This window comes from Tiliqua scincoides, chromosome 5 (genome assembly GCF_035046505.1).
Source record: "Tiliqua scincoides isolate rTilSci1 chromosome 5, rTilSci1.hap2, whole genome shotgun sequence".
In the NCBI taxonomy this organism is placed as follows: Eukaryota; Metazoa; Chordata; class Lepidosauria; order Squamata; family Scincidae; genus Tiliqua; species Tiliqua scincoides.
In genome coordinates, this window is record NC_089825.1 from 136,343,385 (window position 1) to 136,369,882 (window position 26,498).

The 26,498-nt window shown below is 44.8% G+C and overlaps 2 protein-coding genes across 2 annotated transcripts; both read right to left on the reverse strand.

The window, feature by feature from the left end:
- Nucleotides 1-3,309: 3,309 nt before the first annotated feature.
- Nucleotides 3,310-13,985, reverse strand: LOC136653757 (vomeronasal type-2 receptor 26-like). Its single transcript, XM_066630637.1, has 5 exons — nt 13,695-13,985; nt 10,645-11,499; nt 9,658-9,885; nt 9,055-9,181; nt 3,310-4,211 (listed from the first exon to the last, which is right to left on the reverse strand). Exons 1-5 carry the CDS (start codon nt 13,983-13,985, stop codon nt 3,310-3,312), a joined length of 2,403 nt encoding a protein of 800 aa, XP_066486734.1.
- A 3,731-nt stretch (nt 13,986-17,716) lies between these two features.
- LOC136653758 (vomeronasal type-2 receptor 26-like) lies at nt 17,717-26,064 on the reverse strand. The gene is made up of 5 exons (XM_066630638.1): nt 25,774-26,064; nt 20,706-21,557; nt 19,851-20,078; nt 19,317-19,443; nt 17,717-18,642 (listed from the first exon to the last, which is right to left on the reverse strand). The coding sequence occupies exons 1-5, from the start codon at nt 26,062-26,064 to the stop codon at nt 17,717-17,719; spliced, it is 2,424 nt and encodes an 807-aa protein (XP_066486735.1).
- Between the last annotated feature and the right edge of the window lie 434 nt (nt 26,065-26,498).

The following is a 26,498-nucleotide window of genomic DNA, read 5'->3' on the forward strand; positions in this document are numbered from 1 at the left end:
AAGAACATTCTGTACCTACAAATATCATTTTGATTGAATTCTTGACTATAACAATTCCACTTTCGCCTGGGAGGATGTTATTAGATAGGATGAAAGATTGCTTTACTACAGACGGTTTGGGGGCACAGAATTCTACAAAATAATCAGTTTCCCAGGGTCTGCTACACCATGCACATAGAGGCTTGAATCCTATGGAACACAGGAGAAAATAAGGTGCATTTTTTTCATTGTTCCATGTGCACTTCTTCAAGTGCGTGTGGTAGACAGTGTACACGAATTTGATGTGTGACAACTTGTTGATAAACTTGTTGCCCAAGTAAAATGCCAAGCCAGAATTTAATGTCATTAGGATTTATTTATTCAAGAATCTTTCACTATTACTTCTGCTTGTGCAAGCCACCCTCCCTGAACAGAGTGATAACCTGAGATACAACCTTTATAAACAGAAAAGAAAAACAAAACTGAAATCAGATCCCAAATATCTAGTCTTGAAAGGAAAAAAAAAATAGTGTCTGCATAGTCAAAACAATGTCAGCACCAGCAGTTGTACCAAATGCCTGGAAACCAAGTAGAGAGACTTCATCCAATTGTTGTAATGGAATTCAATGGGGAAAATGTCACATCGTTTTGCATGTATACTGTATGTTCACAAAACATAGTTAACACTAATTGACACAAACTAAACCCGATCAGTGGAGTAATACATAGTTTCAAGAATTCTACATTCCACATATCTGAAATCCCACCCAATTTCAATTGATTGAAATGGACTGCAGGAGAATAATTTCATTACTGCAACATGACAAGGTTAACATAAAAAACAGAATCTCCCTTACATGAGCTCATCAAAGAGTTCCTGAGATGGAGTTTTTTCAAAAGTTATTGTGTTTGAAAATCTGTAGATCTGAGAGACAACAGCAGCAATGACGAGGTCTCCGGAACAATAATATTGGTGGAGAATGGGAAGAGGGTCACTGATGGTGCATTTACCAACAGGAACACTGAGCCCCACCTGAGGCAGCAGAAATGCCAAGACTGCAAACATGAACATCTCACAGGAAAATGTGGCTTTGAGACACTATTTCCTCGGATCCCACACTGTCATGTAAAGGTGCTTCAGCTCTAGTGCCTCTTATGAATCACCATTCATTCCGCTGATTGAGATTTCAGATACTTTAAAGAGTAATCTGTTGGATGGATAGAACTCTGCCTGTCTCTAGCATCATCTTGGAATAATCCAGGGGATATTGACAACATCCTTCACTGCTGTTCTCTAATTGTGGGTGTGATTCTCCCTAAGGATGTGAAGAAGCAGAAGTAGTTAGGGTTAATTTAACCATGACAGGGGTGACAATTGCATACTCAGAGCTGAGGTTTCTCTGGGACATTGCATCAGAAAACATGCTGGTCACGTCTTCTCAAACATCTTCTGCTGACAACCTTAGGGAAGAGAAAAACTTGTGAAAATAAGTAAGGAGAAAGGCATTTAGAATAGTGTTCTTTTTTTCCTTCAGTGCAGGTTGAGTCTTATTATTTGCAAGAGTTCTGTTTCCAGAACTCTCTCACATTAATGAGACTTTTGTTAAACAACCTTTCCCCTTTAATTTAAAGAGCACTTCTCATCTGTTGAGATAAAAACACATGTGAAAAATCCATGCATATATAAGCTATACCAATATCTTAAAGAAAAATCTCTGAAAAGAATTTTTTTTAAAAGGAGCATAGTGTTTTGCACAAGATTGAACCAGGAAACTTCCTTTCTAATTAAGATGTTTGTACTGTGTAATTTCAGCTTCATAGGTCTGCATTTTTGTTGTAAATGATTAGCTGGTGTGCTTCAAGGCGTCTGATGACCACACGTGTGTGGGGAGGAGGGGCACATGTGCACATTCCCTTGAAAGAAAGAGCATGAATGACAGCCAGGATATGATGGAAATGGCCAAGCACAAACCTTTCTGCATCTCAGTCAATAGATCTTGAATATGATTATTTTTTGCATTTGTAATATTTATATCTATTCTATATATGTATATTCTTCCCATCCACCAGGGTGCCTAAAAACATATCTTAAATATATATATACATTTTAATCAGAATAAAAATACAAAATCAAGGAGTTTAAAAAAGATTAAAAGATCCAACAAACTAAAACTAGAAGACAATCAGGAATTCCAGTGGAGCATCGAAGGAATGCCCAATGAAAGAACGGAATTTTCTACACCCAACTAAAAGCAGGCAGTGACCTGGACAACCAGGCTAACCTCAGGAGTGAGTTTCACTGCCAACGGTGCTCCACAGAGGGGCTCTAGGCATGTCACTATGAGCTACACCTCTTTCAATGAAAGCGTGCTAAATATACTCCCAAATGCAGTACATGGGCAAGTTCATATGGTAGAAGGTAGTCCTTCAAATATTCAGGACCCCACATTAACAATTAGGACTAGAAACTTAAATTGGATCTGGAGAGATAGTGGGAGTCAGAGAAGTGAATAAACATCAGCATAATTCAGTCAGAGCAATGGAGAATCTCAAGGGAGAATCTTGGCTGCCACATTATACCCCACCAGCAGGTTCTGGATCATCTTCAGGGGCAGCCTCATGCAGATTCATTTCAAGAATCCAAACTCAGTGTTGCTAAGCTGTCGATGACAGTAGCCAGATCTGGACTTTTTACGAATGGACACAGTTTTTGCCCCAGCTGAAATGCAGGGAAAGCACACCTATCTACAGAGGCAACTTTTCAAGGGCTTCCAAAGCAAGGGCCCATTTTGCTGGCCCCACATGAAGCCCCAACGATTCTGTTACCGGGAGCATTTGGAGAAATATCAAATGCACATATAGCACATGCAAAGTCTTGTTGACCTTGGGAAAGAACATGCTCTATCAAGTCCTTGATGCATGACCCAGATGAATGAGAGCATGTGGAACTGCCTGGTTTATAAGCTGAACCTCACCCCTTGAACAGAGACTGAGGACTGAAAGTTTGAGCTTTACAGAGGCAAGAAAGGAAGCAATTTCACCATATTATTTGTCAAAAGCACCTTCAATACAATGTTGTGTCATCATAAAGTGTTCTACTACAAGACTCTGGCAGAAGAGATGACTCTACCAACCAGCATCTACAAGTGCTAGTGATGGAGGTACATTTGCTGGTCATTCCAGAGAAGGTAGAGCTGGAAAGGCTGATGTGGAACAATTCTGAAAGGTGGAAGCATTTGCAGAATTTTCTATGTATGGGCAAACATACATTTTTTATTCCTTTTAACAGATGCATGCCCAGCCATTGAGAAGATGATAATAAGAGTGTTTTTAATATTTCCTTCTCATTAGCTGCTCCCTTTTGTTCAGTTCAGGCCTCACCACAATAATGTAGCATTTGGGGAAAAAGATACAAAACAGGAGCCCAGAAGTGGATGCTAGGATAGAGAAGATCTCCACAGCCACCATATAATTTCCCTTGGTGCTCAGGTAGGAGGGAACAAAGGACAACCACACACTGCAAAAGACCAGCATGCTGAAGGTGATGAACTTGGCTTCGTTGAAACTGTCCGGCAACTTCTTGGCTAGAAAGGCCACAGAGAAGCTGACAAGGGAGAGAACACCCAAGTAGCCCAACACAGAGTAAAACATGAGAGGTGACCCTTCATTACATTTCAGTACAATTTCTTTGACAAATGAGTGCATGTCCAAATCTGGGAATGGGGGAGAGGTTGCTAACCACACAGTACAAAGAGTGGTTTGAAGAAGGGTGCAGGGAAGGATGATGAAGGTTGACAGTCCTTTCCCCACCCACGTCCTGATCCTGGATCCTGGCTTGGTGGCCACGAATGCCAAAACAACCGTGATGGTCTTGGCCAACACACAAGAAACAGCCATTGAGAAGATGATACCAAAAGTAGTTTGTTGAAAAAGGCATGATAACTTTTGTGGCTGGCCTATGAAAAGAAACACGGAAAGGAAGCAGAGCAGGAGGGAGGTGAGAAGAGTGTAGGTGAGTTTCCTGTTGTTGGCTTTGACGATGGGAGTGTCCTGGTGCTTCATGAAGATCCCAAGCACCAAAGTGGTGATGAAGGACAAGGAAAGAGCACAAGTGGAGAGAGAAATCACCAGAGGTTCTGTATAGGACAAGAAGCTGATATCTTTTGGAAGACAGGAATCCTTGTCCTTGTTGGGATACTGATCTTCTGGACATTGAACACAATCATCCATGTCTGTAAGAGAAATATGACTTTTCTGAACAGTTTCTTGCAGGAAAAATATATTATTACCAGTGCTTTATTTGTAAAAAAATAATTTTTAAAAAAGGTGCAGGAACTCACAACTTTGTTGTTGTTGTTGTTGTTGTGGTTGTTGTTGTTGTTGTTGTTGTTGTTGTTGTTGTTATTATTATTAATTTATACCCCGCCTTTTTGCCCAACGGGCACACAAGGCGGCTTACAAACAATTTAAAATACAACATTAAAAACAATCCTTAAAACAACTTAGAATAATTAGAAATCTAAAAACAAACAAACCCCATGGATTTTCATATAAAAAGCAAGAACACCAGCCAGCCTGTCAACAATTAAAAGCTTTTTGAAAGAAAAAGGTCTTCAGTCCACGCCGAAACGTTAGCAACGAGGGAGCAGTTCTCAGTTCTAAGGGGAGGGTATTCCACAGTTCGGGGGCCACCACCAAGAAGGCCCTCTTCTTGGCCGCCGCCCCTCTCACATCTCTTAGTGGCGGCACAGTCCAAAGGGCCCCCCCAGATGATCTAAGAGCTTGGGCAGGATTGTAGGGAAGGAGGCGGTCCCTCAAATACCCCGGACCTAAGCCGTAAAGGGCTTTAAAAGTCAAAACTAGCACCTTGAATTGGGCCCGGAATAGAACCGGCAGCCAGTGTAGCTGCCGGAGCAACGGCTCGACAGAGTCAAGCCGACGTGCCCCAGCAACCACACGAGCAGCTGCGTTCAGTACTAGTTGTAATTTCTGGTCTGTCTTCAAAGGCAGCCCCACATAGAGCGCACTGCAATAATCTAATCTGGATGTCACTAGGGCATGGGTTACTGTGGCCAGGTCCGTGCAGCTCAGGTACAGTCGCAGCTGGCGAATCAGCCAAAGCTGAGCAAAGGCTCCTCTGGCCACTGCCACCACCTGGGACTCCAGGAGCAGCTGTGGATCCAGGAGAACCCCCAAGCTGCGGACCTGCTCCTTCAGAGGGAGTGCAACCCCATTCAGAGCAGGATGATAGTCCAGCACCCGAGCTGTGGATTTCTGAACCAAGATCACCTCTGTATTGATGGAGATTTTAAAGGGTTATCCGGATTTAATTTCAGCTTGTTCGCCCACATCCAGCCCCTAACTGCCTCCAGACAGTGATCCAGGACCCCAACCGCCTCCTCAGAATCAGGGGGAAAGGAGAGATAAAGCTGGGTGTCATCAGCATACTGATGGCAACCCCCTCCAAACCCCCGGATGACCTCTTCCAGTGGCTTCATGTAGATGTTAAAAAGCATGGGGGATAAGATGGAATCCTGTGGCTTGCCAAACATAAGAGGTCGGGGTGCTGAAGAGGTGTCCGCCAGCACCACCTTCTGGGATCTGTCAGCCAGGAAGGAGCGGAAACACTTCAAAACAGTGCCTCCAAGCCCCAACCCGGCCAGCCAACCCAGAAGGACACCATGGTTGATGGTGTCAAAAGTCACCAAGAGGTCCAGCAGGACTAACAGGGTTGCACTCCCCCTGTCCATCCCCCGGCGAAGGTCATCCACCAAGGCAACCAAGGCAGTCTCCGTCCTGAACCCTGGCCTGAAGCCAGCTTGGAATGGGTCCAGATAATCCGTTTCCTCCAGTACCCTCTGAAGCTGGGACACCACCACCTGCTCAATCACCCTGACCAGGAATGGGATATTCGAGACCGGCCGAAAGTTATTTAAATTAGTGGGATCTAGGGAGTGCTTCTTCAGGAGGGGGCAAACCATCGCCTGCTTCAAGGCAGGAAGAAGCACCCCCTCCCTCAGAGATTAGTTCACCACCCTCCCCGTCCACTCGGCCAGCCCTTCCTGGGCAGCCCTAATTAGACATGCTGGGAATGGGTCGAGCGGGCAAGCAGCAGGTCTCACACTCCAGAGAATCCTGTCCACATCCTCAGGCTCTACAAGCTGAAAAGAGTCCCAAATAGCAGGGTAGACAGGTGCCCCGGGGACATCACTAGACATGCCCACAGCGGCATCCAAGTCATGCAGAATCTGATCGACCTTCTCTGCAAAATGTTTTGCAAACTCGTCACAGCGAGCCTCCGTGTGCTCCTCCCCACCAGTAGGGGGGCCAGATGTAAAAGGCTACGGACCACATGAAAGAGCTCAGCTGGATGGTTCTCTGCAGATGCAATGGTGGCAGAGAGGTGCATCCTTTTAGCTGCCACCACCGCCTTAGAATATGCTCTCAACTGGGCCCTAGCCCGTGTACGGTCAGATTCGGTACGGGTCTTTTGCCACAGACGCTCTAGACGTCTGCCCTGCTGCTTCATCATCCGCAGCTCCTCAGAAAACCAAGCAGCCGCTCTGACTCTGTGACTGAGCAGAGGATGCTTGGGAGCGATCTCATCCAGGGCCCTGGTCATCTCCAAATTCCAGAGATTGACCAGAGTGCCGGGTGGGTCTCCAGCTCTGGCAGCAGGAAAATCCCCCAGAGCCCTCAGGAATCCATTTGGATCCATCAGCCTCCAAGGGCGGATCATAGAATGTGATCCCCCGCCATTGCGGAGGTGAGAGGCCGCAACAAGCCTAAATCCCACCAGAAAGTGATCTGTCCATGACAAAGGAGTGATCTTAATATCCTCCACCTCCAGATCACCATCAGCCTGCCCAGCAGTAAACACCAGGTCCAGCGTATGTCCAGCAACATGTGTTGGGGCAGATATTCTTTGAGATAGACCCATGGTTGCCATGGAAGCCATGAAATCCTGAGCCGCAGCTGTTCCCGGGGCCTCGGCATGGACATTAAAGTCCCCCAACACCAATAGGCGGGGGGACTCCAGCACCATGCTCGAGACCAACTCCATCAGCTCAGGCAGGGAGTCTGTTGGGCAGCAAGGTGGGTGGTACACCAACAGAATCCCTGTTCTGTCTCGCCCCTCCAACACAACACAAAGACACTCAAACTCGGTGAACTGCTGAACAGGGTTTCTGGTAAGATGGATGGAATCCCGGTAGACCATTGCAACCCCAACTCCCCGCCCCTATAGCCTTGGCTGCTGCAGAACCCAGAAACCCGGTGGACAAATCTAGGAAAGGCTAAACCCCCCCCCCAGCTCACCCAACCAGGTCTCCATGATACATACCAGGTCAGCCTTCTCCTCCAGAATTAAATCCTGGATTAAATAGATCTTATTAGTCACCAACCTAGCATTCAGAAGCAGCAGTTTCAAACTCAGGGGACTGTTGCCAGGCATGCCAAGGGTCAGAGGGATGAGAGGAGGGCCAGAAAGAGGGACAGTCTGTCTACGACTGACACTCCTTCTCCTGTAATGTCCAGGCCAACCCCCCCACCATATCTTCCGTGGCCCGTAACTAGTGATGGTGGCCTCCCTCCCCTCCCCTGAGCTCCCCCGTGGTGTCAGACACATAGTTCCGGCGGGTCTGACCTACACACCAACAACAGCCACACAAATATAAAACTGAAACACACACACTTACACACACACACACCACAACCAGCCAATGCAGCAACCCTTACCCCCCTCACACTGAGGCTTGGGCTGCTGCACCCCTCTGCCTCTCTCTCACCGAGGCAGAGGTGCTCTCTAGCCCGTCCCTCCCTGCCCCGTCTCACAGAGGCAGGTACGCCATTCAACCCTCCTGGCCCGATTCTCACTCAGGCCATGCAATCACATTCATACTAACACTCACTCACTTAATCTTTTATTTATTTATTCATTTATTTATTTATTTTTAAGCTGAACTTCGAGGAGTTTTGCAGCCTCAACTGGCTCCCCTTTTGGCAACTGGCAACCAACCTTTATATTTTGCAGCCATGGAGCACATCCCCTCCTTAAAAAAAAAAAAAATCTTCCTCATAGGGATTTGAACCCCTAGCTTCTGACTCCACAGACCAGCACTTTAACAATTGAGCCATATAAACTCTTAGATTCAAAGTGTTTGGAACTAATACTTGAGGCGCTGATGGCCACCAGCTGAGCTCAAGACCTTATATATTAGTTCTGAGCACTTTGACCATAGGCTTTCCTATAGCCCAATGGAGAGAGTGCTGGGCTGTGGAGCGTGATGTCAGAGGTTCAAATCCCTCCCTAATCCACAGTTTTAAAAAAAAGGTGGAGCACAAGGTCAGAGCCCGGGGTGCCAAAAAAAGGGGGGAGCACGAGGTCAGAGGTTCAAATCCCTCCCTCAGTGAAAGGGAAAAAAAGGTGCTGGAACGCCGTTCCGGTGCGTTCTATTACAAAAAAAGCCCTGATTATTACTATTATTATTATTCCATCTGTGTGCATGGTGCTGTACATAGACTGGAAAAACAGTTTCTGCCCTTAGGGACTTGCATTCTGGATTGGAAAATAAAAATAAATTATTCCTTTCTGATGCCTGTACAGACAAAGTATGGAAAGCAAAGTTGTGGAGATGGTTATGGCTTGGGATGTTGCGGGAACAGCAGCTGCAGCTTCCACAGCATCCAACCCCTTGGGCCTGAAAGCTCCACTCGGGGCTGCTCAGATTTTGCAGCAGGAATATCATTGTCACAGATCCGAGTAGCCCCATAGAGTAAGCCTGAAGGGGACAAATGTTCCTACCCCAAGTTGACCTCTAGCAGCCTCTAGTCCCACATTGGATGTGGTGGATGCAGCACTGGCCTCCTGAATCGCAGTGCAGGACTGTTGAGAGGATGCAGCTTGGTGTGTCTTGTCAATGGTCAACAACCCGGTGGCGGGCCTTGACAAGTTTAGCACCTTGTCACTGTGCCTTGACATGAAAAAGGTTGAAAGTCACTGGTCTACGGTGTCCCTGGGTGTGCGTGTGCTGGATTACAGTTCATCTAGCTCATAGTGAACACAGTAGGTCTTACCCTCCTGGTTTGAAATCTTTCCTTCTGGACATGGAAGGCAATTGTAACAGCAAGATGGCTTCCCTTCTATTTTGGTCTTACTGTAGCCAGGAGGGCAATTGTTGTTGCAAAGAGAAAGAGGTCGTGTCTGTTCAGAAATGAAAGAGGACAGTGGTTTAACATTCAACCAAGTGTGTGTTTACACACTACTTCCAGAGCTGTGTTCTTGCCACAATTTCAGAAGACCTCCAAGTGGAGGCAGATGCCTTCAGAAAAGAATTTCAAGGTGTTTCCAAATACCTAAAAGAGAATTGTGCTGAATGAGCACCAATGATGGTAAAGAGATAGCTTTTGGAGCAGTACTTGTACATACATCCTTATCTAAATCTTATTCAGAAGCAGAACTTACTCAAGAAAATATCTACCTCCAAACCATTTTTAACTGAACACGTGGGTCTAGCTGTTGCTGGATCTTGCAGAACATGGTCCTTGGAAGCAACTTCCGGTCTCATCCAGGCGGTTTTGTGAGGCACAAGGAAGCCTGCTACCTTCCAAATGTCATATCAGTGCCAGAATAACTGTATAGACTGCCTGATTACCCCATGGATCGTCTGTAGTACCTACCTGGTTAAACTGGCTAGGCCACACAATGACATGCTCATGAATTTCGAGCACTTTGTCTGGGGGAGCTTGTGTTTCCATGGTTCCAAGTTTGACTCTCTGAAAGGACTGGTTTGGGAATACCACCCAGTTAAGAATATCAAAACCAGCAACAAGTTCTCCATCTTGGTCAAAGGACACTTTTTCCCCAGCACTGTTGTTAAAGGATACACTTCTCAGAAAGCCATGGAGCTTGTTTAAGGAGAAAAATGGGACAATAAATGTTTGCACTCATAGATGTTCTTCATCATAAATATTACTAATAAACCGTAGGGGAACTGATGATTTAACTGCTTCGTAATGGCTCACTGGATCAAAGTACTTGTGGTGATCGTAACAGAAACAGAACTAGAAAAAGGTGAACAAGGAGCTTAGTAGCCCAATCCTGAGCTGCCCAGAGGAACAGCAGCACCAAAATGGCTGCGAGTGCATCCAATGCACATCTGGTAGCCATCACCAACTCCTCTGGCGAAGGGACATTTGTCCCCCTCCCCCCATGTAAGCAAGCATGCCCCGCAAGGGGCTACTCAGGTCTGAGCCAGCTATTTAGCTGAGGCAGAGTTGAGAGGCCCCGTTTTGGGCCAGGAGGCTTAACGCAGGGTTCTGGATCTGGTGGCACAGAGCTGTGCCAGTCCCACCTCCCTCCCGCCCTGCTCTCATCCCCTGCCCCAACTTCCCCCACCCTCCCTGCCCTGGAACGCCTCCCATCTGCCCCAACTATTAATAAGATCTTCATGTGATTCAGCTAGCTGGCAGTAAAATGAAAGATATGAAAATCACAGCAGCGGATACAAAACAGCTTTTTGCACACTGAGGGGCCTGTTCTTACACATTTCTCATGGATCTTGTCAAAATATCACTTGCCACGGTGGGGTTGAAAGTAAGCAATCGATTGAGGTGCTTATTTTAAAACATTTATACTTTGCTACCTTTATCTGGCCAAGATATTACCTGCCAAGGCTGATGATCCAGAGGCCTTCTTCTCCAAAGACTTATCCTGGTACTGTGTTTGAATTGGGATGAGTACATGGAATGCAAGGCATGTGCCACAGCACAGACAGCATTGTAGACACTGTAGCTGTGGCCAGTCATGCTTGTTTCAAAGACAAACCCAGGCAGAGTCTCCAGCTTCTCCTCTCCAGTGCAGATCTCCCTGCCCTCCTTCTCTTTTACAGAGCTGGGGAATGCACAGGCAAAAGCCTCTTCCCAGAATTCCCTGATGAAGCCATCTTCTTTGTACAAGGCGGGGCTTCTCTTCTGAAGGGACGTCTGGAATCCAGGCACCTGCTTTGAGTGGATGGCAAAAGACAGCGCGCCATGGAGGAAGTGGATGTCCCAACTTCTTTGGAAGGGAAATGAAGTGAAGTCCATCTGGGCTGTCAGAAGCCAGACTTTAGACATCATTTGTCTATTCTCAAATTCAAGAACATGAAGCATTATTCTTAGTATCATAATGGTTTGAATTTCCCCATGTACAAGCACAGTGTTGGCACTGCTCCCCCAAACAACTCTGATGGTTTCAAATCCTTCTCCCACCATTTCAGTGACTCGACTTGCAGATGCTATTTTGGGGAAAGTTTCTATGAAGTCATAGCAAATCCCTTTCTTGGAAAATGTGGGAAGCAAATCTTGTATAAACTTCTCTCCACAGTCATCATCTACATAGATCACCCCAATCCATGTCCAGCTGAAATGAAGCAGTAACTTGAGAATCCCCATATATTGCTGGTTCGAACTTGGGAACACTCGATAGAAGTAAGCAAGTCGTTCTTTGGTACTCATCACTGGAGCAGTTCCATATGTGAGCTACAGACAATAAAAAAAGAAGAAAGAGGAAGATCTATTGTAGATATACTATTTTAAGTAGCATTTCTGTTCCTTCAGCTAAGGATGTGGACATATCCACACACCATCGTCAGTGCCCTACTGTCAGAAACATGTCAGGAAAGGGTTGGAACAGGGAGGGGAAAGGCAGGATGGGTGGAACAGAAGAGAGGGTGGGCAGAATGTGAGGGTGATGAGGCAGGGAGGAGGGCAATCAGGCCTGGGATCGGGACCGCATTGGTAAGTGTGGTGCTTGCCAAATTCCGACCCCCTTCCAGGGCCTGTGTCAATGCAGATTGCGCCAGCAACTGAGCTGCAAAATGGTATGTAAAATTGAGCTGTAAAATGGCCCTATTAGTCCCCTTCTAATTCTCTGATTCTGTGGTGCAGTTCAGGTCAATCTCAGGATTGCAGAAATGTTATCCATTCTCATGCCGATGGCTGTGAATTCAAAAATGAAATGAAACTCATTTCAAAAATGAAAACATTGAAATTTCATTTCAATAATAATAAAAAACACTTCCTTTCAAAGGTCTGAATCTAAACATTGCTGAGCATGAACCCCATTTAACAAAGTCACATTTATTGCTGAGCAGTGGTGACACTAGGATTTGTGTCACCCTGCGTAGGTGACACAAATATTTCAATGTGGTTTGCTTCATTGCATTCTGCATGAAATTACACATTGATTGATAGATAACATGAGGATGTTATTCCTCCAAATTCTGATTTTAGTGATGTTGAAACTTGTAGAGCAGGGGGTGTCAAACTCATTTCATACGGAGGGCCACATAGCATTCAGGATGCCTGCTGAGGGCCAGAAGCGATGTCATTAGGCAAGAAGTGATGTCATTAAACAGGTCATAACCAAAAAGAAACACTTTTTTCTCACTTAGGTACTCATTAGCTGCAAATGACAGAAGAGAAAATATATGAATCTTGATCATATTTCAAGATATGGGAGAGCCCAATTTTCAAGTGGGCTGCCCTTTCAGCAGTAAAACCTCAGCAGTGCTCAACAGCTGAGAGCCTGAGGGCCACAAAAAAAGCTTCTGCGAGCCACATCCGGCCCCCGGGCCTTATGTTTGACACCCCTGTTGTAGAGTCTCACACACATAAATCCCGTGTCAACTTACTAACACCTTACTGCAGCAGTTCTCAAACTTATAGCACGGGGACCCACTTTTTAGAATGACAATCTGTCCAGGACCCATTGGAAGTGATATCATGGCCAGAAGTGACATCATCAAGCAAATTAAAATAATTATAAATAATTCACTTAAAATAAAAGAAATAATTAATTATTTGTGAGCCAGTCCTGTTCCACCAAGTGAATCTACTCTGAAGTAAGTCCTATTGTAGTCAATGCGGCTTACTCTCAGGAAAGTGTGGGTGGGATTGCAGCCTGTGAGCCCAATCCTATGGATCTCTACTCTGAAGTAAGTCCTATAGTGGTCAATGGGGCTTACTCTCATGAACGTGTGGTAAGATTGCATCCTGTGAGCCCAATCCTAGTAGTAGTAGTAGTAGTAGTAGTAACTTTTTTATCATTGTGCTACAGCACAACGAAATTTATGCACCTCTGAGATACAAGCATAAATAAATACTACAGTTCCAACAATCACACTCTACACACTCACCCGTACATAATATACAACATACATCATAATATAAAAACAGTATAACAGACCATAATGCCCAGGAGCAAGAAGATTGAGATGAAGGTTGAGGATGTGCTGCGCAATCTTAATAATTCTCTGCAGAGCTTTTTTGTCCCCTGCAGAGCAATTTCCGTGCCACACCAAATATCATAGGTTAGGACACTCTCAATGGTGCAACGATAGTAAGACACAAGCAGCTGCTGTGACAAATTTAACCTCCCAAACTGCCTCAGAAAATATAACCTGGCGCATCACCTGCTGCAGCCCACACACACACAGCCCCTGCACACCCCTAGGGACGCCAGTGTAGCTGAGTACATTGCACAGGATTAAGCTGCAAAGTATTCTTTCCTTTTATCCCAAGTACCAACCAGATCTTTAACCGACACTCAGGATGCATCCTGTTGCCTTAAAAAAAATCACCCTTTCTGAACTTCAAACTGCAAAATCACACCTGAAAGTCAAAACAGATGTGAACAATTTGCTAAACTGCAACACTTCATGTGCAAACCTTACTTGTGGCATCTTGTAAATACCCAGGATGGCTGCCATGTGGAGACCGACATCAAAATTAGGACCACTAATGACAGCTGCTGGAATGTTCTCAGCATCACACTTGTAGTTAGGAGTAAATCTGCCCCGTCTGGAGAGAAGTTCCATTGAGGCATGAAAGGTCCACCTTGGACGGAAATGGCTATTATAGATGTGGAAGCCCAGGGTGAGGTTGGGTAGGATGTAGGGATTTTCATTGATCTCCTTTACTGCAAATTCCAAGGCTGGGATGTGCTGGTACATTTGAGTCATCATCCTGCCATTAATGAAACAAACAGCATATAGATTCAATGCCATTTTCTAAGTTTGAAATTGAATGCAATCTGTAAGAACATAAGAACATTAGAAGAGCCCCACTAGATCCAATTTGCTCCAGAAATTTCTCCAATCCCCTTTTAAAGGCATCTAGGCAAGATGTCATCACTACTTCCTGTGGCAAGGAGTTCCACAAACTAATTACACGCTGGGCAAAAAAATATTTTCTTTTTCTTTCCTAACTCTCCCAACACTCATTTTTAGCAGATGTCCCCTAGTTCTGGTGCTATGTGAGAGAGAAAAGAGCGTCTCTCTCTATCCACTCTATCCATACCCTGTATAATTTTGTATGTCTTAATCACGTGCCCCCTCAGGCAGCTCTTTTCTAGACTGAAGAGCCCCAATGTTACTGTGTTGCTATGGTCTGTGTCCTAGTGAACAGAGAGGAAAAATAGGCACATCATCCTGGGCACCCCCATGAACTCCAGCCCATCTCCTGGCTGTCCTATGCAAACTACGAGTTGGAGTGTTTGCACACACGTCACTGCAATGTATATTGTCTTCTTGCTATATCTCATATTTAAGAAATTCAGCTGGTTCTTTCAAATATCTCTCATCACTGGGTTGTAGTGCTTCCTACCTCCACACAGTTTACAGTTTGTCACGTTTAACTGTCAAATCTTTGGACTGAAGCAAGGGGGTGGCATTCACAGGAAGGGTGTTCTTGGTGTTGTGGCATTCCCTCTTGGATCAATGACAATCAGCCCCCTCTCTGAACACATGCTGTCAGGGCTTGAACTGAACATCTGAAGATGTGATAGAATGGTCAGCTTCCATTGCTCCTGGATATCCTTTGTGGGCATTTTTTTTTCAAATAGTAGGGATTGTTATTGCTGTCTAGGAGCAGAGGAATAGTAGTTCCATTTGCACCTCATGGAATGGCCGGTGCAAATGGAACTACTTGTGAGTAGGGCTGCCAAGGATCAGGTTGTCCTGATAAGCCTCCCAGCTGCTGTGGCTTCTGTCCCAGTTCTCACTCAGTCCCTTCCACCCCTACAACCCTCTCTACAAATGGGCAGGGACAGCAGGGCAGTGTTCAGAGAGCTCCAATGCATGCACACACTCCCTGATGTAGCTCCATTTTTCCCACTTTTTTAAGGGGGGCTTTTTGAAGAGGGGGCAATTTGACTCAAGTCTATTAGAGGCACTAAAAGGTGACTCTGAGGCCCAGAAAGTGCCCCCATTAGTACTCCTTTTAGAGTGGGGGGGGACAGCGACTCGGCGACTCAACTTGAGTCAAGCCCCTGTTGATTAGTATGTTCAGAATGTTCTGCGCTGACAAATTTCATGTTATTTGAATTCTTGAACATCACAATGCCACTTTCTCCTGGGTGGAAACTTTTAGATAGGAAAACAGATTGCTATACTGCAGGCACAATTTGGGGGAACAGAATTCTGTGAGATCATCTCTTTCCCAGCGGTGCTGTACGGTGTACATATAGGGTTGAGTATTAGGGATGACAAGAGGAAATGTGGTACATTTTTTGATTGTCCTTTGTGCACTTCTGCAAGCACATGAGGATGAGAGTGCACACAAATTTGTTGTGTGGCAACTTGTGCATTGTATTGATAAACATGTTTCTCAAGTAGAATTTCTCAAGTAGAAAGCCAGAATTTAATTTGGATTTATCTATTTGAGAATCTTCTACTATGACTTCTGCCTGTGCAAGACACCATCCCGGAGTGGAAAAATAACCAGAGATACAACCCATAGTTCGGAAAACAAAAGAAGCTGAAAACAGATCCCAAGACGTAGTTCTGCACTAATGAAAATAACTGTGTCTGGATGCTCAAAATGAGATCAGCATCAGTGGTTGTTCCAAATGCCCGGAAGCAAAGTGGAGAGACTTCATCCTGTTGTTCTGATGGAACTCAAGGGGAAAATGGCACATCTTTCTGCATGTGTCCAGTATGTTCATAAAATGTAGTTAACACTATTTGACACACACTACACTAAACAAACTAAGCTAGAGCAAACTAAACTAGAGAAATACATAGTTTCAAGAATTCTACATTCCCCAGATGTGAAATTCCAACTAATTTCAATTGATTGAACTGGGCTGGAGAAGAATATATTCATCACAGAGACATGACAAGGTTATCATCAAAAACAGAATCTCCCTTACATGAGCTCATTGAAGAGTTCCAGGGACGGATGTTTTTCAAAAATTATTGTGTTTGAAAATCTGTAGATCTGAGAGACAACAGCAGCAATGACAAGGTCTTCGGAACAATAATATTGGTGGAGAATGGGAAGAGGGTCACTGATGGTACATTTACCAGCAGGAACACTGAGCCCCACCTGAGGCAGCAGAAATGCCAAGACTGCAAACATGACCATCTCGCAGGAAAATGTGGCTTTGAGACACTATTTCCTCAGATCCCACACTGTCATGCAGAGGTGCCTCAGCTCTAGTGCCTCTTATGAATCACCATTCATTCAGCTGATTGAGGTTTCAGATACTTTAAAGAGTAATCTGTTGGATGGATAGAACTCTGCCTGTCCCTAGCATCATCTTGGAATGATCCAGGGGATATTGACAACATCCTTCACTGTTGTTCTTTAATTGTGGGAGTGAATTTCCCTGAGGATGTGGAGAAGCAGAAGTAGTTAGCGTTAATTTAATAATGAAAGGGGTGACAATCACAGAGCTGAAGTTTCTTTGGGATATTGCATCAGAAAAAATGCTGGTCAGGTCTTCACAAAAGTTTTCTGCTGACCTCCGGGGGGGGGGGGGAGCAAAAAGTGTGAAATGAACTGAGTAAGGAGAATGGCATTCAGAATAGTTTTTTTTAAATACCTCAAAGAAAAATGTTTTTTTAAAGATTTTTTGAAGAGATCATAGTGTTTTGCAGAAGATCAAACCAGGAAGTTTCATTCGCAGGGAGTAATCAAGATTTTCCTATTTATTTTTGTCACAGGACTGCAATCATTTTTTGTTTCAAATGATTAGCCGAAGGTGTCTGCAGTCAGAGCAATGAACTTAAGGGAGAACCTTGTCTGCCACATTCTGTCCCTACAACAAGTTCTAGATCAGGGGTGTCAAAGGCGTTTCATACAGAGGACTGAAGTTTGCATTCAGGACTCCAGCTTTCCAGCACTGACATAAGGACAAAGCAGCTCTGAGGTAAGGGAACAAACATTCCCTTACTTTGAGGAGGCCTCCATGAGTGCCACCCAACTGCAGCATGCAGCACACATCCCTAGAAAGCCCTGACATAAGGGGTTAGGATTGGGCCTGTTGTGTCATTATATAGTGTCCTACTGCAAATTTTTGGAAGAAGAAATGATTCTGCCAATAGGCATCCATGAGCACTAGTGATGGAGATACATTTCCTGGTCACTCCAGAGAAGGTAGAGCAGGAAAGGCTGATGTGAAACAGTTGTGAAAGGTGTAAACATTGGCAGATTTTTCTAAATATGCTACTGAGGCAGTCTATAAAATAGTATTTTATTTATTTTAACAGATGCATGTCCTGGTTTCCTCTTTATAATTTGAAGTAGCTCATAATAATAAATGAAGAAAGCAGTGCTGTAGCTAAGGGGGTGCTGAGGGTGGCAATTGCTCTGGGCAAAAATCTTTAGGAAGCAACAACCTGAGCTTGACGCTAGCGGCCAAAATTGAGAAAAGATTGGTATATTTGAATAATACCACTATGCTATATACCATTCAATGTGGAATATTAGAGTTACATTTAATATTCCTTCTCATTAGCTGCTCCCTTCTGTTTAATTCAGGTCTCACTATAATAATGTAGCATTTGGGGAAAAAGATACAAATTAGTAGGCCAAAACTGGATACTAGAATCGAGAAGATCTCCACAGCCACCATGTACTTCCCCTTGGTGCTCAGGTAAGAGGGAACAAAGGACAACCACACACTGCAAAAGACCAGCATGCTGAATGTGATGAACTTGGCTTCGTTGAAACTGTCCGGCAACTTCCTGGCTAGAAAGGCCACAGAGAAGCTGACAAGGGAGAGGACACCCAAGTAGCCCAACACAGAGTAAAACATGGGAGGTGAACCTTCATTACATTGCAGTACAATTTCTTTGACAAATGAGTGCATGTCCAAATCTGGGAATGGGGGAGAGGTTGCTAACCACACAGTACAAAGAGTGGCTTGAAGAAGGGTGCAGGGAAGGACGATGAAGGTTGACAGTCCTTTCCCCACCCATGTCCTGATCCTGGATCCTGGCTTGGTGGCCACGAATGCCAAAACAACTGTGATGGTCTTGGCCAACACACAAGAAACAGCCACCGAGAAGATGATACCAAAAGTCGTTTGTTGAAAAAGGCATGATAACTTTTGTGGCTGGCCAATGAAGAGAAACACGGAAAGGAAGCAGAGCAGGAGGGAGGTGAGAAGAGCGTTGGTGAGGCTCCTGTTGTTGGCTTTGATGATGGGAGTATCCTGGTGCTTAATGAAGATCCCAAGCACCAAAGCAGTGATGAAGGACAAGAAAAGAGCACAAGTAGACAAAGAGATCCCCAAAGGTTCTTCATAAGATAAGAAGCTGATATCTTTTGGAAGACAGGAATCCTGGTCTTTGTTGGGATACTGATCTTTTGGACATTGAACACAGTCATTCATATCTGAAAGGGAAAATGTGTCTTTTTTATGGACACAAAATTGTACATAAAATACAATATGTGCGGGAAGGAAGAGGTGGAGGTTAAAGGGCATGATGGAGAGGGTGGCTACTGATGTGGGTGACATGAGCCAGATGCTATGCCCTCCAGTATCTACTGGCATGCTTCCTTTCCCTTTTGTTTTACTTGGAGAAGGAAAATATAAACAAACTTCTCTATTCCCTCCTCCATGCTGGATACAATGCAAACCTTCTTGGTTCAGCTGCATTGGTGGGGGATATGATTGGGCTAGTCAACTGCATCATTGTCCCCAATGGGTCTATTCAGGTCTGTGCCAGCACTTTCACTAGTCCAGTTGGCCAAAGGGGGCATGTCAAGGCCAGAAAGGAAGCAGAGGAGATAAGTGGTGCTGCTCTCGCATATATCTGCCCCCTGCCCTTCCCCAACACATTTCCAGCTGGCCTTCATCCCTACCTGATAACCCCCCTTCCTGCCCATGGCCCTTGCCTCCCAACAACTTATCAGCACCAGTACTGGCTGGGTGCTATGTGGGTGTGCATGCAGGGTTGTTGCCACCCATTCATGCTGGTGGCCCCCTTTAATGTGCAACTTCTGCAGCAGTGAGCACATGCTTGGTTGCAGTACATATAGTTCATACTGGACATCATATATCTTACCCAGCTGGTTTGAAATCTTTCCTTCTGGACACGGAAGACAATTGTAACAGCAAAATTGCTTCCCTTCTATTTTGGTCTTACTATAGCCAGGAAGGCAGAGGTCGTTGCAAAGAGATAGGGGCCGGGCCTGTTCATAAAGGAAAGAGAAGAGTGGTTTGATTTTTGAAAAGCTTTTTTGGAAATGTGTAAGTATCTGGTAGGTTCACAATAAACCTTGGGTTGCTGCTGACCTTGAATAATAGAAGTGTTTTCAGAAAGTTCAGAAGTTCATTATACATACATATATACATACTTACAAATAGATTGTATGTATATATTTTCTCTCTCTCTCTCTCTCTCTCTCTCACACACACACACACACACACACACACACCCCATGCACTTTACTTTATGGAACAGTTTTGTAATGCAGCCTGACCCACCTAACTGGTGTCCTCCATTACATTTATTTCAGGCAGAGTTTTGACAGCACCTGAGTAACAGCGCACACTGGAAAACAAAATGGTCACAACATCAACAGTCCATCGGGCCTACCTGGTTAAACCAGTTGGGCCACACAATGATATTCTCATGGATTTTGAGCACTTTCTCTGTGTTTGCTTGTGGTTCCATGGATCCAACGTTGACTCTCTGAAAGGACTGGTTTGGGAAGGTCACCCAGTTGAGAATATCAAAGCCAACAACAAGTTCTCCATGTTTGTCAAAGGACACTTTTCCCCCTACACTGTTGTTAAAGGATATGCTTCTCAGAAAATCATGGAGCTTAGGAGAGAAAGGGAGAATAAATTCTTGCAAATCACAGACATTCTTAATAATAAATATTATTAATAAACCATAATTAAACTGTAAAGAACAGGCAAATCTCCTCTCTCAGAGGAACAGTCTGGGGACAACTTGAAACACCTTCTACACCTTGAATGATTATGATTCAGTACAGCACAGATCTCATCCCGACAACCCTCTTCCACCAACAGCAATGCATATATGTGTGACATACAAGGCAGGGAACACAAGAGCATTTGAAGTCCCCCCTAGAAGAAGGACAACGGTCCAGCTAGTCTGGCATCCTGTTTCTCACAGCGTCCATCCCAAATCCTCTGAGCAATTAAAAAGTGACCCTAGGATGGGCAAAGATGAGCGTCCACAGAGTGTTCGAGGGGTGTGGAAGAGGAATCAGTGACTGTACTGTGTGAGCTTATAATACCTATTATGCTCTTCATGTGCAAAGTCGGTCAACTGTCAGTAAATTGGAAGACAGGAAAATCATAGCACCTGATGAGAATGTGGATAGACAGCTCTTTGCACAGTGACGGACAGTCCAAATGTGATCTGAGGCTCATTTCTAGAAATACGATGACTGCTTTGGCGCTTATCGGGTCAAGATATTACCTGCCACGGCTGGTGATTGGAAAATGGGCTTCTCGCATAACTCATCATTGTTCTGTGTTTGAATTGGGATGAGTACATGGAATGCAAAGCATGTGCCACAGCACAGACAGCATTGTAGACGCTGTAGCTGTGGCCGGTCATGCTCGTTTCAAACACAGACCCAGGCAGAGTCTCCAGATCCTCCTCTCCGGTGCAGATCTCCCTGTCGAACTTTTCTGCTACAGAGCTGGGGAATGCACAGGCAAAAGCCTCTTCCCAGAATTCCCTGATGAAGCCATCTTCTTTGTGCAAGGTGGGCTTTCTCTCCTGAAGGGACATCTGGAATCCAAACACCTGCTTTGAGTGGATGGCAAAAGACAGAGCGCCATGGAGGAAGTCAATACTCCAACTGTTTTGGAAGGGAAATGAGATGAAGTCCATCAGAGCTGTCAGAATACAGACTTTCGACGTCATTTTTCTATTCTCAAATTCAAATGCTTGTGGCACCATCCTGAGTATCATCATGGTGTGAATTTCTCCATGTACAAGCACAACGTTGGCACTGCTCTTCCAAACAACTCGTACTGTTTTAAACCCTTCCTCCACCATATCACTGACTCGACTCATACTGGTCAAAAATGGGAATTTTTCTACGAAATCAAAGCAAATGCCAGCCTGGGAAAATATGGGAAGCACATCGCCAATGAATCTCTCTGTATTATCATCAATATAAACCACCCCAATCCATGTCCAGCTGAAATGAAGCAGTAACTGGAGAATCCCCCTGTATTGCTGGTCCCCACTTGGAAACATCTGATGAAGAAACGGAATTTGTGCTTTGTTACTCATCTCTGGAGCAGAGCCATATATGAGCTGAAAACAATTGAAAAGAAGAATTAAGAAGATATCTCGATAGATATTATGTTGTGCAGAGCGTTCTATCACCTGTGGGTCTGTCCAGCAACATGATGTTTCTGTCTCATGGAGAGTCCTCTCTCTCTCTCTCTCTCTCTCTCTCCCTCTCTCTCTCTCTCTCTCTCTCAGCTTTCTCTTAGGGAAAAGTATTCTCTCTCTGACCAAACTGAGATTTGCCCTGAGGATTATCGTCATCTGCCTTGGGTTGCTTTTATAGCAAAAGATGAGAATATGTATTATTTGCAATAAGAACATATTTAACAAATGAATTAAAAATGTCTTTGTTCTTATGATCTACTGAAATGGGGCTGCTTCTCCTGAAGTTGAGACTGAATATATCTGGAAACAGGCAAGTCCATACCAAGGCATGGAGGCTTGGAAATCTGCATAATGCACTGTAATTCACACTAAAATAAAACCTTTTCATCTGCTGAATCTGACTGAAGGCATGCTTGCCCCAGGAGTTGTTCAGCGTTCATGCCATCGAAAGATGTTAGCTATCCGTTTTTCCCAATGTCATCTGTTAATTTGAAAGTAATAAGATATAAATATTTTTTTTTATCTGACATGTGTGAATTCTTAACTGTCACATGAAAGGAAGATGAAATTCAATGATTACAATTGTCAGAAGTAAAATCTATTTGGATTGTTCCTTCCAAATTTTGTTTAGTTTGAAATGTGCTGGAACTAAGAAACTTGCTGCCCAATCCTATCCCCCACCATTGGCACTAATGCTCCAGTGCCAACAGAGTGTGTTCAGTATCCAGTGATAGGCAGCTGTATATGGCAGCCAGCAGGACTGGGGCTACCAAATCACCAATGGGTCTCTACCAGTCCAAGGAGAGATAGGGGGCAGAGTGGAGTGAGAAAGAAGGGGTGCCCTCCCCCATCCTCCCCCAAACTCCCCCTCCCCGCTCAGGTCATGCATCTGCTGCCAACTGACCAGCACTGGAGGAGGCTTCAGCTGCACCCTTGAAATGCTGGTTCCATCAGCATAAGACCTCAGTAGGATTGGGGCCAAACACAAGCGCAATGGGACAGAACAGAAAACTCTGCATTCCAAAGGATCCAGCAGTTAAGACTCTCTGAGATGGCACCACTTGACCAAGGGGCCATGTGTTATACATTAGAATGCACTTTTAGTCAGTAAATAAAATATCCCCTGCAAAATGAAACCCAGCATGTCACACATAAGAACATAAGAACATAAGAACATAAGAACATAAGAACAGCCGCACTGGATCAGGCCATAGGCCCATCTAGTCCAGCTTCCTGTATTTCACAGCGGCCCACCAAATGCCCCAGGGAGCACACCAGATAACAAGAGACCTCATCCTGGTGCCCTCCCCCACATCTGGCATTCTGACTTAACCCATTTCTAAAATCAGGAGGTTGCGCATACACATCATGGCTTGTACCCCATAATGGATTTTTCCTCCAGAAACTCGTCCAATCCCCTTTTAAAGGCGTCTAGGCTAGACGACAGCACCACATCCTGTGGCAAGGAGTTCCACAGACCGACCACATGCTGAGTAAAGAAATATTTTCTTTTGTCTGTCCTAACCCGCCCAACACTCAATTTTAGTGGATGTCCCCTGGTTCTGGTATTATGTGAGGGTGTAAAGAGCATCTCCCTATCCACTCTGTCCATCCCCTGCATAATTTTGTATGTCTCAATCATGTCCCCCCTCAAGCGTCTCTTTTCTAGGCTGAAGAGGCCCAAACGCCGTAGCCTTTCCTCATAAGGAACGTGCCCCAGCCCCGTAATCATCTTAGTCGCTCTCTTTTGCACCTTTTCCATTTCCACTATGTCTTTTTTGAGATGCGGCGACCAGAACTGGACACAATACTCCAGGTGTGGCCTTACCATAGATTTGTACAACGGCATTATAATACTAGCCGTTTTGTTCTCAATACCCTTCCTAATGATCCCAAGCATAGAATTGGCCTTCTTCACTGCTGCCGCACATTGGGTCGACACTTTCATCGACCTGTCCACCACCACCCCAAGATCTCTCTCCTGATCTGTCACAGACAGCTCAGAACCCATCAGCCTATATCTAAAGTTTTGATTTTTTGCCCCAATGTGCATGACTTTACACTTACTGACATTGAAGCGCATCTGCCATTTTGCTGCCCATTCTGCCAGTCTGGAGAGATCCTTCTGGAGCTCCTCACAATCACTTCTGGTCTTTACCACTCGGAAAAGTTTGGTGTCGTCTGCAAACTTAGCCACTTCACTGCTCAACCCTGTCTCCAGGTCATTTATGAAGAGGTTGAAAAGCACCGGTCCCAGGACAGATCCTTGGGGCACACCGCTTTTCACCTCTCTCCATTGTGAAAATTGCCCATTGACACCCACTCTCTGCTTCCTGGCCTCCAACCAGTTCTCAATCCACGAGAGGACCTGTCCTCTAATTCCCTGACTGTGGAGTTTTTTCAGTAGCCTTTGGTGAGGGACCGTGTCAAACGCCTTCTGAAAGTCCAGATATATAATGTCCATGGGTTCTCCCGCATCCACACGCCTGTTGACTTTTTCAAAGAATTCTATAAGGTTCGTGAGGCAAGACTTACCCTTACAGAAGCCATGCTGACTCTCCCTCAGCAAGGCCTGTTCGTCTATGTGTTTTGAGATCCTATCTTTGGTGAGGCATTCCACCATCTTACCCGGTATGGATGTTAGGCTGACCGGCCTATAGTTTCCCGGGTCCCCCCTCTTTCCCTTTTTAAAAATAGGCGTGACATTTGCTATCCTCCAATCTTCTGGCACCGTGGCCGTTTTGAGGGACAAGTTGCATACCTTAGTCAAGAGATCTGCAACTCCATTCTTCAATTCCTTAATAACCCTTGGGTGGATGCCATCAGGGCCCGGTGACTTATTGATCTTTAATTTATCAATGAGGTCTGAAATATCTTCTCTTTTAACCTCTATCTGACTTAACTCCTCGGTTAGGAGGGGCCGTTCGGGCAGCGGTATCTGCCCGAGGTCTTCTGCCGTGAAGACAGATGCAAAGAACTCATTTAATTTCTCTGCCATCTCTAAGTCTCCTTTTATCTCCCCTTTCCCTCCCTCACCATCCAGAGGGCCAACCGCTTCTCTGGCGGGTTTCCTGCTTCTAACATATTTGAAGAAGCTTTTATTATTCCCCTTAATGTTGCTGGCCATGCGTTCCTCATAGCCTCTCTTGGCCTCCCATATCACCTTCTTACATTTCTTTTGCCACAGTTTATGTTCCTTTTTATTCTCCTCATTAGGGCAAGACTTCCATTTACGGAAGGAAGCTTCCTTGCCCTTCACAGTCTCTCTAACTTGGCTGGTTAGCTATGCGGGCACCCACACAGAGCGTTCACCTCGTGCTTCACCTATAATTACTACCTATTGCTTTCAGGGAGGGTGATGGAGGTGGCTGTGCTATTTTAAACATTCAAACATGAAGCTGCTAAATTGAACGGTATTGTCCTTTAAAAGGTGGGAAAGGGAAACTGAATGTCTATGCCAGAGGTGTCAAAATAAGGCCTGCGTACCGGCTGTGGCGCTTGGAAGCTGAGCTGTGCTGAGGTGTTCCTTCTGAAAAGCCAGGCTGCATGGAAATTGGGTTATCTCATATCTTGAAAAGATCAATATTCGTGTATTTTCTCTTCTGTCATTTGTGGCTAATGGGTTCCTAAGTGAGAAATATATGCTGATTTCTGACCACGACCTGCTTCATGTCATCATTTCCTGCTTAACAAAATCACTTCTGGCCCTCAGCAGGTGCCATGAGTGCTATTTGACCTGCTGCATGAAAGAAATTGGACACCCCTGGTCTATGCTGTCTTTCAAAATGGAGTCAGTGTAACACAGAAGTGGACTGGGAGAAGGCAGAAATGTTCTCATGCCGACTATGACTAGAAACCAGGAAATACCCAGGACGGAATTCCTTTCAGAGGTCTGGACAAAGCAATCCTATCCAGACATTCCTGGGCGTGAACCCCGTTGAACACAGAAACATTCATTACTAAATACATTTGCATGGTATCGAGATGCAAAATATTCTGTACTTTAACTTTTTAACTGGCATTCAGTCTGCATTCCACCTTCAGGATGCATCTCTTTGTGCATCAAATTACATCTAAAAGTCAAAACACATGTGACTGGTTTGCTAACCATGAATGCTTCCTGTACAAATCTTACTTGTGGCATCTTGTAGATACAAAGGATGTTTGCCATGTGGAGACAGACGTTAGAATTAGGTCCTCCAATGACAGCTGCTGGAAGGTTCTCAGCATCACACCTGTAGTTAGGAGTAAATCTGTCTCTGCTGGAGAGAAGTTCCATTGAGGCACGAAAGAACCACTTTGGACGGAAATGGCTATCAAAGATATGGAAGCCCAGGGTGAGGTTGGGTAGGATGTGGGGATTGGCATTGATCTCCTTTACCGCAAATTCCAAAGCTGGGATGTGCTGGTAGATCTGAGTCATCATCCTGCAAATAATGTAATAAACAGCATTCTAGTTTTAATGTCTTTTTCTAAATTGGAATGCAATCTATATGATATTGTGTTGCTATGGCCTGTGTAGCAGGGAAGAGAGAGAATACATAAGCGCATCATCCTGGACGTTCCACCTTCATGTACTCCAGCCCATCTCCTGGCTGTCCTATGGAAACTACAAGTCAAAGTGTTTACATACATGTCACTGCAATATACATCTTATCTTATTATTTTTATATCTTGGCCTTGAGTTTTGGGGTTTTATTGCCTCCTACCTCAATGCAGGCTATAGTTTGTACTATGTAACTGTCAAATCTTTGGACTGCAGCAAGATTGTAGCAGTCAGAGGAAGGATGTTCTTGGTGGTGCCGATTCCCAAATGTGACATTGGATGAATTACAATCAGCCCCCTTACAGAAGACCTGC

Excerpts from the sequence above, each read along its gene's own strand:
- LOC136653757 (XM_066630637.1), bottom strand. The coding sequence starts at position 13,985 with ATGATGACTCAAATGTACCAGCACATCCCAGCCTTGGAATTTGCAGTA. Across the intron at positions 9,182-9,657 it reads GGCCTAGCCAGTTTAACCAG|ACACGACCTCTTTCTCTTTG; the intron begins GTAGGTACTACA and ends ATTTCTGAACAG. Across the intron at positions 4,212-9,054 it reads AAAGATTTCAAACCAGGAGG|ACATGGATGATTGTGTTCAA; the intron begins GTAAGACCTACT and ends TTTCTCTTACAG.
- LOC136653758 (XM_066630638.1), bottom strand. The coding sequence starts at position 26,064 with ATGATGACTCAGATCTACCAGCACATCCCAGCTTTGGAATTTGCGGTA. Across the intron at positions 21,558-25,773 it reads GTATCTACAAGATGCCACAA|CTCATATATGGCTCTGCTCC; the intron begins GTAAGATTTGTA and ends AATTGTTTTCAG. Across the intron at positions 18,643-19,316 it reads AAAGATTTCAAACCAGCTGG|ATATGAATGACTGTGTTCAA; the intron begins GTAAGATATATG and ends TTTCCCTTTCAG.